The 10,827-nt window shown below is 44.8% G+C and overlaps 1 protein-coding gene across 2 annotated transcripts in view; it reads right to left on the bottom strand.

Moving 5' to 3' along the window:
• Window positions 1-1,979: 1,979 nt before the first annotated feature.
• LOC147059582 (AT-rich interactive domain-containing protein 3B-like) overlaps window positions 1,980-10,827 on the bottom strand; it is a 39,645-nt gene continuing 30,797 nt past the window's right edge. For both annotated transcript variants that reach the window (XM_085907188.1, XM_085907189.1), the window contains exons 5-9: window positions 5,325-5,508; window positions 4,100-4,359; window positions 2,898-3,179; window positions 2,718-2,810; window positions 1,980-2,582 (exon numbers count right to left, since the gene is read on the bottom strand). In XM_085907188.1, coding sequence (XP_085763314.1) covers window positions 2,404-2,582; window positions 2,718-2,810; window positions 2,898-3,179; window positions 4,100-4,359; window positions 5,325-5,508 — 998 coding nt within the window. In that variant the 3' untranslated portion in view covers window positions 1,980-2,403. The remainder of the gene's footprint in view (window positions 2,583-2,717; window positions 2,811-2,897; window positions 3,180-4,099; window positions 4,360-5,324; window positions 5,509-10,827) is intronic.

Here is a 10,827-nt window from a genome sequence, read left to right as displayed (position 1 = left end):
TGTCTATAGCAACTGTTTGGGAGGATTGTCGGCAAAGCGGGTGCTTTCTGCTAACCAAAGTGGAACCACATGAAATGTGAAGATGCTAATGTATTTGACATATCCATACCTCGCTGAACATATTTTTAGGCCGAAAAGGGCGGTTCCTATGAGATTCACTTGTCAGAGAAAATTTAAAAAATAAATAGCAAGCTCATGTAACGTCTGCGTGTTGTGTGTGTGTGTGTGTGTGTGTGTGTGTGTGTGTGTGTGTATGTATATATATATATATATATATATATATATATATATATATATATATATATATATATATATATATATATATATATATATATATATATATATATATATATATATAAAAAAGATTCATTTGATACAGACTTGAGAATTAAGGCAGCGTCTAGCCAATGGTCACTAGTAGTACAATTCACTTAGAAAGTCTCTGTTGGAAAATGCTGCCCTCTGCAGGACACAGAGGGACATTATCAAGGTGGAAACTAGAATTCTGAATCCAATTAGCTTAAGGTACGCTTCCTCACGAATAAGACAATGGAACAGGAAAAATGAATAAATGCTTAAACGGCATGTCATAAAGCACTCAATACAGTCTGTAGCTCCTTTTACATTAGAGCTGTAATTGGTCCACGTTTATAAACATAAACAGTTGGACAAAGTCAACTCGAATGTCCACCGAGGTTCAGACAGTGGCGGCGCTAGAGGGGAGGGATGGGGGCAGTGCATCCCCCCCCGCCCCAAAATATGCTTGGACCTCCAAGACGTCAGGCCAGATAATTGACTCGTAACTGAAGCGTGTATTCCGCATTGTCAGGGGAAGGAGTTGGAAATTCAATTGTTCAAACTTGTTTCAATTGAAATTTTCCATCTTTTCCCCTTCGTGACCTCATTGTGTTCTGTAACGACCGACACAGATTGAGGGGACGTCGTAATGTTGAGTGAAAAGCGTGTTTACAGAAATGCACTTTCTCCCGTCGTTTGGGTTGAAAGCAATTATCCCACGATTATTTTCTACAGCACACCAGATGCTACACTGATGTTTGGCTACAAATCTGATGCGGCCATTTTGTCGTTATGTTATGCATATTGGTCGCTTTTTTTTTTCTCCATTTCTACACAGGCAATAGCCAAGCCCTCACTGTGGCGAGAGAGGGGGGGGGGGGGGATAATCAAGTAAAGCATCTACGTAAGCTTTTTACGTTAGATTAAGAACCAACGGCGACCATGTTTTTTTTTTTTGGTATCTAGTAGCTGTGCAACAACAAACAGAGGCTAAAAATCATTTCAAGTTCATGTGATTGTACGCATGCATTGAGGAACCCCCCCCCCCCCGCCCTTAACCACATTCCAGGGCCTGGAATCCAGGCCAAGGTCTAATCGTGGAAAAGCCCCCCCCCAAAAAAAGTGATACAACTGATATTAAAAATGAGTAATGAGGAGTGTGTTGTAAAAAAAAACAGCAGCAGAAGCAGCAGCCATTTTGTCTGTCTTTTCACACTTCTGGGGGGGGGGAAGGGAGGGGTGCGGGCAGCAGCTTCTTCCATTATGGCCGCCCTATGAGGTATATGCAGTGTGGCTCTCTTCAAAGAGTCTCATGAGGTATTTTTTCAAGTTCTGTCGAGGTCTAGGGGGAGCATGTTAGATTCCTTTCCACAACTTCCTGAGAGAGGGACGCCATTTTCTATTTTGAGGATGGTCCAACATTGGGGAGTTAGCGTTCCATCTGTCGCACATTTCCGGCGTGAGCCCCCCACACCCATCAACGTGAAGGACCGTGAGGTATTTTCTTTTTTTTTCCTTTAAATGACCCGTGCTGATCTACAGCGTCCCATTATTCGCTCGAGAAAAAAATACCTTACTCCAAGAGAGAGAGAGGGGAAAAAAAAAAAAAAAAAAAAACAGCATAGAAAATAATTGAGGTTAAATGCGGTAAAGCTCCTGAGGTAAAAAGACACCACTGCAGGTTGGGTGATTTGAGGTATGTAAAAAGAGCAACAACAACAACAAAAATCATTCTAAAAACACAAAATCAAAAATAAAGACGACAAAATGGCAAAAAAAAAGACAAAAAGTTCAAGTTCAGTTGTCGCATCACCTGTCAGTGGGTTTTTGGCTGCGCTGATTGTGTCTAGCATGAGTTTGCGTGTGACTGGATGTGTGTGTGTGTCTGTGTGTGAATGTGTGTGTGAATGTGTGTGTGTGAAATGCATAGCTGTGTTGTCATGTTTTATTCTCGGGCTTTTGTGTTCACGATTGGACAGCCAAGAGGTGGACAGGCTTTATGAGGTATTTGTTGTGCAACAGTCTATAAACTTTCTCACGGGACAGAATATTCATGCTGGGCCGGGATGTGGGCGAGTTATTGGGCGCCCTTCAGTAAGGGACCGGTTAGGGTGACCCGTTGGGGGCCGGCTCGGACGAACTGGGGCCCTTGGAGGAGGAGGAGGAGGACGTGGGGCTGAGGGTCTGTCTCGGGGGTGCGGGGTAGCCAAAGCCGGCGCTGGTGGAGGCAGCGGCCGACACTGACGGCCCCAGCAAGCCTCCGGCCTTCTGCGCAAAGAGCGTTCCTGCGACACAAGAACAAGACGGCCCTTTTGAATGAGACACGGGGTGCACGGCAAATAAGGATTTCCAGCAACAAGAATGGAAATAAATATGGAATTCTTTTTTGCTTTTCGGGCATTGGTCTGCATTTCACTCACCTGAGTACATTGTGCCGTTGACCTCCACAGAGACAGTGATGCTGGCGTTGCCATTGGTGGAGATGCTCAGAGACATGTCCTGCTGCTTCTCTTCTGGAATAACAGCAAAAAACTCTGCTCATTCATTTTTTCTCCCCCCCATCGGGCAGACAGACGTTCGGCGGCGGGAGGGTTTCCGACCTCTATGGGTGACGGCGGGGGCCCCGAGGCGCAGGTTCATGGGCATCTGCGAGGCCATGGCCAGCAGGTTGTGCTGAAAAGCTTGCTGCATGAGACGCTGCTGCTCTTCGGCCAGCCGCGCCATCTTTCTTTCGGGGCCCTCTGCCATGCCGCCACCGGTGGTCTCCAGCTTCTCTCGGAGCTGCTCCAGCGTGGCGGCGCGCGCCAGGCCCGCCACCTGTTGCTGCCCCAGCGCCAGGGCCATGGAAGGCCTGGCTGCCATGATGGAAGGAGTCAAGTCATCTGGAAGGGGAGGAAAATTGTTTATACATCACCTTCTCAATTTCTACTCGCCGCAACGGCATTGCTTTTGCTAATGCTGACAGCGGGTTCGCATTCCTGCCGTAATGACAGTCCTCAGCAGGAACCTTGTCATGTCAAAGTTAATGCGGCGTGGGAAGTGTGTGATTAATCACTTGTTAGTCTCAAGGTTCTCAGGAGCCTCAGGCAGGTCGGACTGTTTAAGTCCCACACTACACCTGGACATGCATACCACACGCGCATGCTACGCATCCATAAATCACAGGATTAGCACAAACGCTAGAGGGCATATTTGCTAGTTATGTGCAAATGAATCGGGGTGGACAACTCACAGTATTCGTAAAAAGCCCAAGAACAACCCTATGCACAATTTAACCTAATATATCATAATCAACATTTGCCGTAAAATGGTGGCACCACTAAGTTAAATCATGAAAAAAAAAAAAAAAAACGAATAGAGTCTTCAATCTTTACACAACTGGGAAATGTGTTCCTTTGTCATTATTTATTTATTTATTTATTACTTATATTTCATGTTTCTCACTGTGTTACTGATCTGTACTGTGTATAAAATCACTAACAGTGTACAGTTAACCGCTGCTTGGTTGCCCTTTTTTTCTTTTCTTTGGCTTCCTTTTTTTTTTTTTTTACTGGAACCTAAGCATTGTATGCACAGACTGATTGCAGTTACTTAAAATGGGCGACAGAGGGCGCCATCTGTCTACATCAAGTTAGCGACGTTCCTCTCACTGGAACGCTCCTCATGAAGCCAACTATAGCACAACCAACCAATATGGATGGACATTTGATGTTCATATATTAAAAATATATCCAATCATACCAAAGGAAGCATGTTATTCTTGTTATGGCAGACTATCTAGATTCTTTGTACCTAATGTTACCTTTTTTCAGGACCGAGCCCGGCGAACCCTGCAGGCCGTTGAGGGCCGCGGAGGTGCCGGCCCCGATGGCCGAGAGGTGCATCTTGGGAGGCGAGAGGATGTGAGGGGCGGTGCTGGGTGACGGCGAGAAGCGAAAGAGGCTGCTGCTGTAGCTGGGGCGCCGGCCCTCGCGCCGGTTGCTGTCGATGGCGGCCTGGAGCTCGCCCGGGGAGCTGAGGCCCTTACGCTCGCACTCGTAGGGATACAAATACTTCATGTACCTGTGGAAGAAAACACAAATGCCTCGAGTTGAAATGCTAGAATGGAGCCAATCGGTTAATCGTGCCAGGAGACTGTGATGTGTCATGACGCCATTGTCCAAGTGTTACAAAATATGCTGAGTGTTGTGCTGACGTCATGGACTGCGTGCACAGTCACAGCTCCAGTGTTTTCTCTGCCATTAGAACGCACGTTAAAATCAACATGCAGTTTTATTATGTATGCTGACTGCATCACGGTGGATCAATAAGGCGCTAAGAGCCCCGGCGTCCATTAGATAGAGCCTGCGGAGCACATTAAAAATACATGAAGCTTCATTAGGGCATCCTTATTAGTGGACAATGTGGTGTGACGGTCCATTCCAGCTTCACCATCCGTACGGTGGCACCGTCGGAAGCGTTTTCCGCCTTCAACGCTGTCACTCAAGCGGACGCCTTAAGTCACGGTGAACTCTGAACCCACCCGATGGCATCAAAAAAATCAATAGTGATCGATCAATGTGATGTAATGGACGCCGGGGATTGGACGTGAGAAGGGGAAGTGGCTCGGTGGAGGAGACAAATGGAATGTGTGCAAATACGGTGGTGAGGATTCACACAAACACAAACTGGGGGTCATGCGGTATGTGGCCCGTGAGAGCATTTGATACGTCTGCTAGAAAATAGATAAATATATATTAGGAATAGAATGAAAGCTGTAACGGCAATTAATGGGACTCAATTAGACTGTGTGGGGAAAATCATCATTGGCCATCTGTCAAGTATAAATGCTTCCAATTAGGGCTCATTTGGAACAACTCCCTAGAAATGGTAATTCATTAAGACTCGGCTCAAAATGGCCGACCCCTGTTCTGTCTTTGTGCCCGCAATTTATGACGTCAACAAAGGAGGAACAAGAAGAATATTTAACAAGTAAATCACTTTAAGATTGACTGTAGGATGACTCGGAGGCCATTTTGTTTTCTTACTGTGTGCGCAGGGTAAATGCGGCGCTGGTGATGGAGGTGGGCAAGTTGAGTCCCTTGGTGATCTCCCTCCAGATCTTCTTGTTGATGACCTCCACCAAGCCTCCCTTCTCCGTCACCAGTTTGTAGAGCATGTACAGATCCAGAACTTGCTTGGCCATGATGGGAATACGGTTGACCGGCGTGCCTGGCGTAGGAGGGGGAGGAGGGGGACATACATGATTTCACTCTGAGTCGTCGAAGCGGAAAAGGTATCACGTGGTTGTAATGTCAATGAATTTCTTGTTTGCACATGCATTAGTGACACAGTAGCCCGACAAGTTTTCCATTGTTGAGGCTTGTCAGCATTTAAAACAAGGTTGGAGATGCGGGAAATAGCAACCAAGACAAATGTATCTGAGATACCGCATCATGATATTGAATGACACTAGGAATGGGCGAGAAGTATCGGTATCGATGGGTGGTAATACCGAGTTTATTTCAAGGTATTCGTTCTCGTGATGGCGGGACCTGCCATCGGGCACTGGTAATTAGAAAAATAGAAAATGACTATTCATGTAATTTCAAGAAAAATAAATATTTTATTTACATTTATATTATCTGTAATTATTTTGGAGGAAATTTCTGTATCAACTTGTGGTATCGGTGCTTGGTGTCGGCGACTACTGAAAATTGAGTACACGTATTGTTCTGAAAAGAATTGTCATCGAACATCCCTAAAAATATTTTCGACTGATTTCTGCAAGTTGGCTTCGTCAATACGGTTCCAATTTGGAACACAATCTATAAGAGTTTGCCTTTAAATGAACCCTAGAAACGAGTCAACGACTGCTACAAATTAAAATGGCAGGCTATCTTGTCGAGGTGGCAAGCAGGCCGGCATGTGTCCGCCACGCCTGTTAAATTTGGCTTGAAAACACATTAGCCCAGTTAAGGCAATCTGGCTTGACCTGGAAAAGGGGATTCGCAAACAACACAAAGCCGAGCAGCTCGAGACTTTTGATACAGATGCATTAATCTTGTCAACAGCTTATCTGCACTCAAGCTTGCAAGGGAGCGTGCGGTGCGGTGAGGAGTGGGCCGAGTTAGATAGGGAGGTGAAGGAGGGTGTTGTCAATCTGTCTATCATTGATTCTTTTCACTTGTTGACTCATTATTTTCTTATTTGACTGAAAGCAATTCGATCGGACGGACAAACGCAGGGAAAGTAATTGTGATGTCTCCCGCCTCGAGCGTCACGCTTTTTGTTCGTTTAAAACCAGGGATGTCAAATTCACTTTGGTCGGTAGGCTACGATGAAAAAAAAAATAAATAAAATCTCAAAAGGTTGTCATGACAAAAAAATATAAATGCAGAGTCAAATGATCACATTGGTCACATTATTGCCCTTGTAGCTGAATGTTAATACTGTAAAGCACATCTTTTATTTGAAATCAGAATTCATGAGAAATTGTGGCAGCAAATATTTAAATAAACAACCACTGTTCAATTTATGTTTAGAAGGGATGGTAGTGGTGGAGGAAAGTAATGCCCGTTTAAAATTAAGAAAAAAAAAAAAACATTTTCTTCCTATGCTTTAGTGGGCCACAATGTGATGCGATGGGCCAGATTTGGGCCCCCGGGCCTCAGGTTTCACACCTGTGCTCTAAAACAATACATAAGTGTCTACGTTCTAATATAGCTAATGGATCGGAGTTGCCGTCTGTTATGTATCTTGACTAATGATCGTGACCAAACTTCTGGGCCACATAAACCCGACCAATTAAATATTGTTAATATTTAATATTCAAATGTAGTCCGGTGGTATGTTTTTCCATTGTGTGTCACATTTTAAAAAAGTCCCTTTATCTCTTTTAAAAAAAAAAAGTATATATATATATTTAATTGCTGGTTTAAAATAGAGACACAAATTGTTGCCATACTATGTAAGAGAATCAAAAAGTGCAACACGCCTAAGTGGGGAGGAAGGGAGGGAGGGGAGGGGTCGAGGGGAGTGCGGCAACCCGCTAATCCGCAGACAGCAGTGGGTGGAACCTGCAGGATCGTCCAGTATAATGAAGCTCATTTAGAGGATTGCGGCGGTAAATCCGCACGCCCGAGGCGCGCGCGTACACGGGGGCCCACTCTTACGCAGAGTCGCCCTGCCCGCTTAATTCCCGCCAATCCTTCAACCTGGAATTGGACTCATTAATGACTTTGGCAGATCGTCGTGATCAGGCCACCCAGATTAGCCCTGATTCATTTTAGTAACATGTCTTTAAGACACGTGCTGCTTCTGGACTCAACCACTCCTAAGATTGCTGTGACATGGGCGATGCAAACGATTGTCCCAGTCTCCAAGATTGTCATTGTGTCAAAAGCGCAGGGCTGGGCACATGTTTAGAGCGCAGGTGGGAGCCGGTTCATGTTCATTCATTCGTGCGTGTCATGTGAAGAGATTGTAATAAAGCATTTTCTGGAAATGTTCTTTCCTCATTCTAGGCGCCAACAATGGGGTGTGTACAGCAGGTCGTAGAGGATACGGGGCTGTCTGTTGTCAGGCTGTATATAAAAATAAGGTCTGTGTAAGGTGTCAAATTGGAAGTGCAGAGTAATGTTCACACGTCAATCAGACCAGCGACATATTTCACCGTCAACATTTTCAAATCAATTTCTAATAGTTGCACAATGTACATGTGATAGATAAAGTTTAAAGGTAACGCGCATGTAAAATTTGCACAAAAAGAAGTGCTTAACCTTTTTTTTTTTTTTTTAAATACGGTTTTAAAATGTGACACTCTAAAAATATATATTTAAACATGAAAGGAAATCTGAGGAATTGATTCTTAAATTTCCTCTTTTAAGTGTATGAACAGTATTTTGAAGTCATTTTTAAATGACTAAAGTGGATGTAGTAAGCAAATAAATAAACAAACAAACCAACAAAATAATAAATAGTTAGCATCATAAATAAATGAAATGAATAAAATAAATAAATTAAATGTTGAACTCCAGGTGAATTCCGGTGCTTGGCTCACCAAAGGTGCAGATAAATGTCGTAGCGGGCAAACATTGGTCTAATCTGCAAAGCTAGTTAACATGAGGCAAAACAACTGTCAGCTTGCTCAACAAACAGACATTGACACAAGTACATAATGGTGACCATTTGAAATAATGCTGGTTGTCTGGAATGTGTCTTCCACAATAAAGCTGGATTCTGCGTTTTTACATTTGATCTGATTTGACCTAAAAATGATCCTTTCTACAATTTCTGTGGTGTGCAAAAAACTTGCCGGGCAACAGTTTTAAAGTAGATCTTTTGAATATTGTCAGTCATTTACATTATGTCAGCAGAGGAAAAACAAAGTTGGAAAATTTATTTTTATGAGGGGGGGGGGGGAATCAGTTATTTTATGTTAAGGTCATATCGCTCAGCCCTACAAGAAACACAAGTGGCAAGAGACGGATGACAATAAAGGTGGCAACGACACCCCCCCCACCCCGCCACGCCCACTAAGTGTTTTTATTGTCTTTTTGCCACGTTTCCAGAACACGGATCAAAAGAGTTGACCGTGCTTGGCTGTCACTTATTTGATGCGGCATCAAGCCCGCATCAAACAATTAGTACAACCAGCAGGGTCAGAGATCAGCCAGGGGTTATTGATGTGTGAATTAAAGTGCAGGTCAGCAAGAAGCCATGTTTTCACGCCGCAACAATGAGCCCACAACAAATGACACAAGAGCGCTTTGCCACCCCCCCTCCCTGCCCCGCCCCCCTCCCGACATGGTGATGGCCTGGCCAGCTGCTCGCGAGGCCACAAACAGCTCGCGCCGCACTTCACGTGTACAAAGACAGATGTGTTTTGAAAACGGGACGGCAGTCAATGAAAAGCATGGACGTCACCGTTTTACAGCATATACAGTAGACACCTGCCTATTGCAAAAAAAAAAATCATAATCACGTGACCAACGACCGTGTTTAACTCTAAGCGGCCCTAATTGAAGCGCTCTCAGACACCTCAGCCCGCTTTCATCACAAGCGGCCATTTCTGCCGTCTGCTCCTTTTACTAGTGTCAGTGATGACGGGGCACGGAGAAGGGACAGGAGCCCCGATCCAGTGCTCATTTCATCTCTCTATAAAAACCCTGATCTGTCCACTCAGCTGCTCCCGGCCCATCTGTAATTGGCTGCAGGCTTCACCTCCCATCATCCTTTGCCCCGGACTGATTTCCCCCCAGGGACACGGCCATCAGGAGCCTAGTGATTAATGGCACTGGGGGTCAGAGGTCACTTCGCCCGCCCCCCCCCTCCCCCTTTCTCCTGGACCGCTCCCCGAGTCCTTCCTCTTGTCACACGGCTGCGGCCCTCCAGTGGCTAGACTGGTAATGATATGGGGACCGTAGATGGAGTCTCGCAGATAGGCGGCGTTGATGGAAGTGAAAAAGACATGTCACTAAAGTCACAAAAATATCCCCAACTAGATTTATGGACATTCCCAACTATCCATTCACTCATCAAACCAATTATCCTTATGAGTGCCACGACTCATTTTGGTGGAGACAAAAAAAAAAAAAAAAAAAAAAGAATGATATGCAGCTATGTAAAGGCATGCAACAGTCCAGAATAAAACATTTCCATTCCATTTCTCACACGACCATTCAAGCCTTCTATCTCAATTTACGCCCCAAGAAAGGAACAAGGTCGTTTAATTTGACCCATGACCTATTTTTTTTAGCAGGAAACAGCTGTCCACATTAAAGGGCTTCCATAATCAATCAACTGGATGTCCCCTGGTGCCAGTAGTGGTGGTAAGATAAATACCCCTGACGTTACATGCTGGACATTTTTTTTTCCTCTTTTTAAATAATTAATTGAAGGACAAACCCGTGACGGACCGGAAATTAATGTTTCGCTGAGCCAGCTCCAAACGAACACTGGGGGATTTTACTTCAACAACAAAAAAAAAAAAAGAGTAAAAAAAATTACATCTTTGCAATTCCATTGGACAGCAGACAGTTAATTATTCCCATTCTGGACATGAATGGAATGAAAAGACTGGCCTGGGGGGGGGGGGCACATCTCGTAAAGAAGAAAACAAGAAAGGACGGGGGGGAGGAGAAAGAGTGTATTACTGCTTGAAGGAAGGTGTCAGCCAACACAAACAGAGCTTCAACCCTGTGGAAGTGTCTGAGAAGCAACAGTGTCTTCCTCTTCCCTACAAGCAGCGGCGACGTCTCTCTGGCTCTCGCAATCTTTGCGGAACACTAACAGGAGAAACGCCGTCTGGACTCCACACGTGGAAAAAGTTTACTTTAAGTCGGGGCAGAGCCAGGCTGTTTGGTTTATACCAGTCGGGTGATGGGGGGGGGGGCTCGCCGTACGTACGTTTGTTTTATTTTGAATGTATGGTCAGGGACATAAAAGGTAAAAAAAGGCTGGAGTGTGTGGAATTTGCTATCTTTAGTTCTGGCACCAATTCATATCAAGTGCTCAGATGTGCAGCCTCCACATAAGGTGGCTTCAATG

The sequence above is a fragment of the Syngnathus leptorhynchus genome, chromosome 3, assembly GCF_054491065.1.
Source record: "Syngnathus leptorhynchus isolate UIUO chromosome 3, UIUO_Slep, whole genome shotgun sequence".
NCBI classification, from domain to species: domain Eukaryota; kingdom Metazoa; phylum Chordata; class Actinopteri; order Syngnathiformes; family Syngnathidae; genus Syngnathus; species Syngnathus leptorhynchus.
The sequence above is the reverse complement of the archived record's forward strand: the minus strand, read 5'-3'. Positions and strand labels throughout refer to the sequence as shown.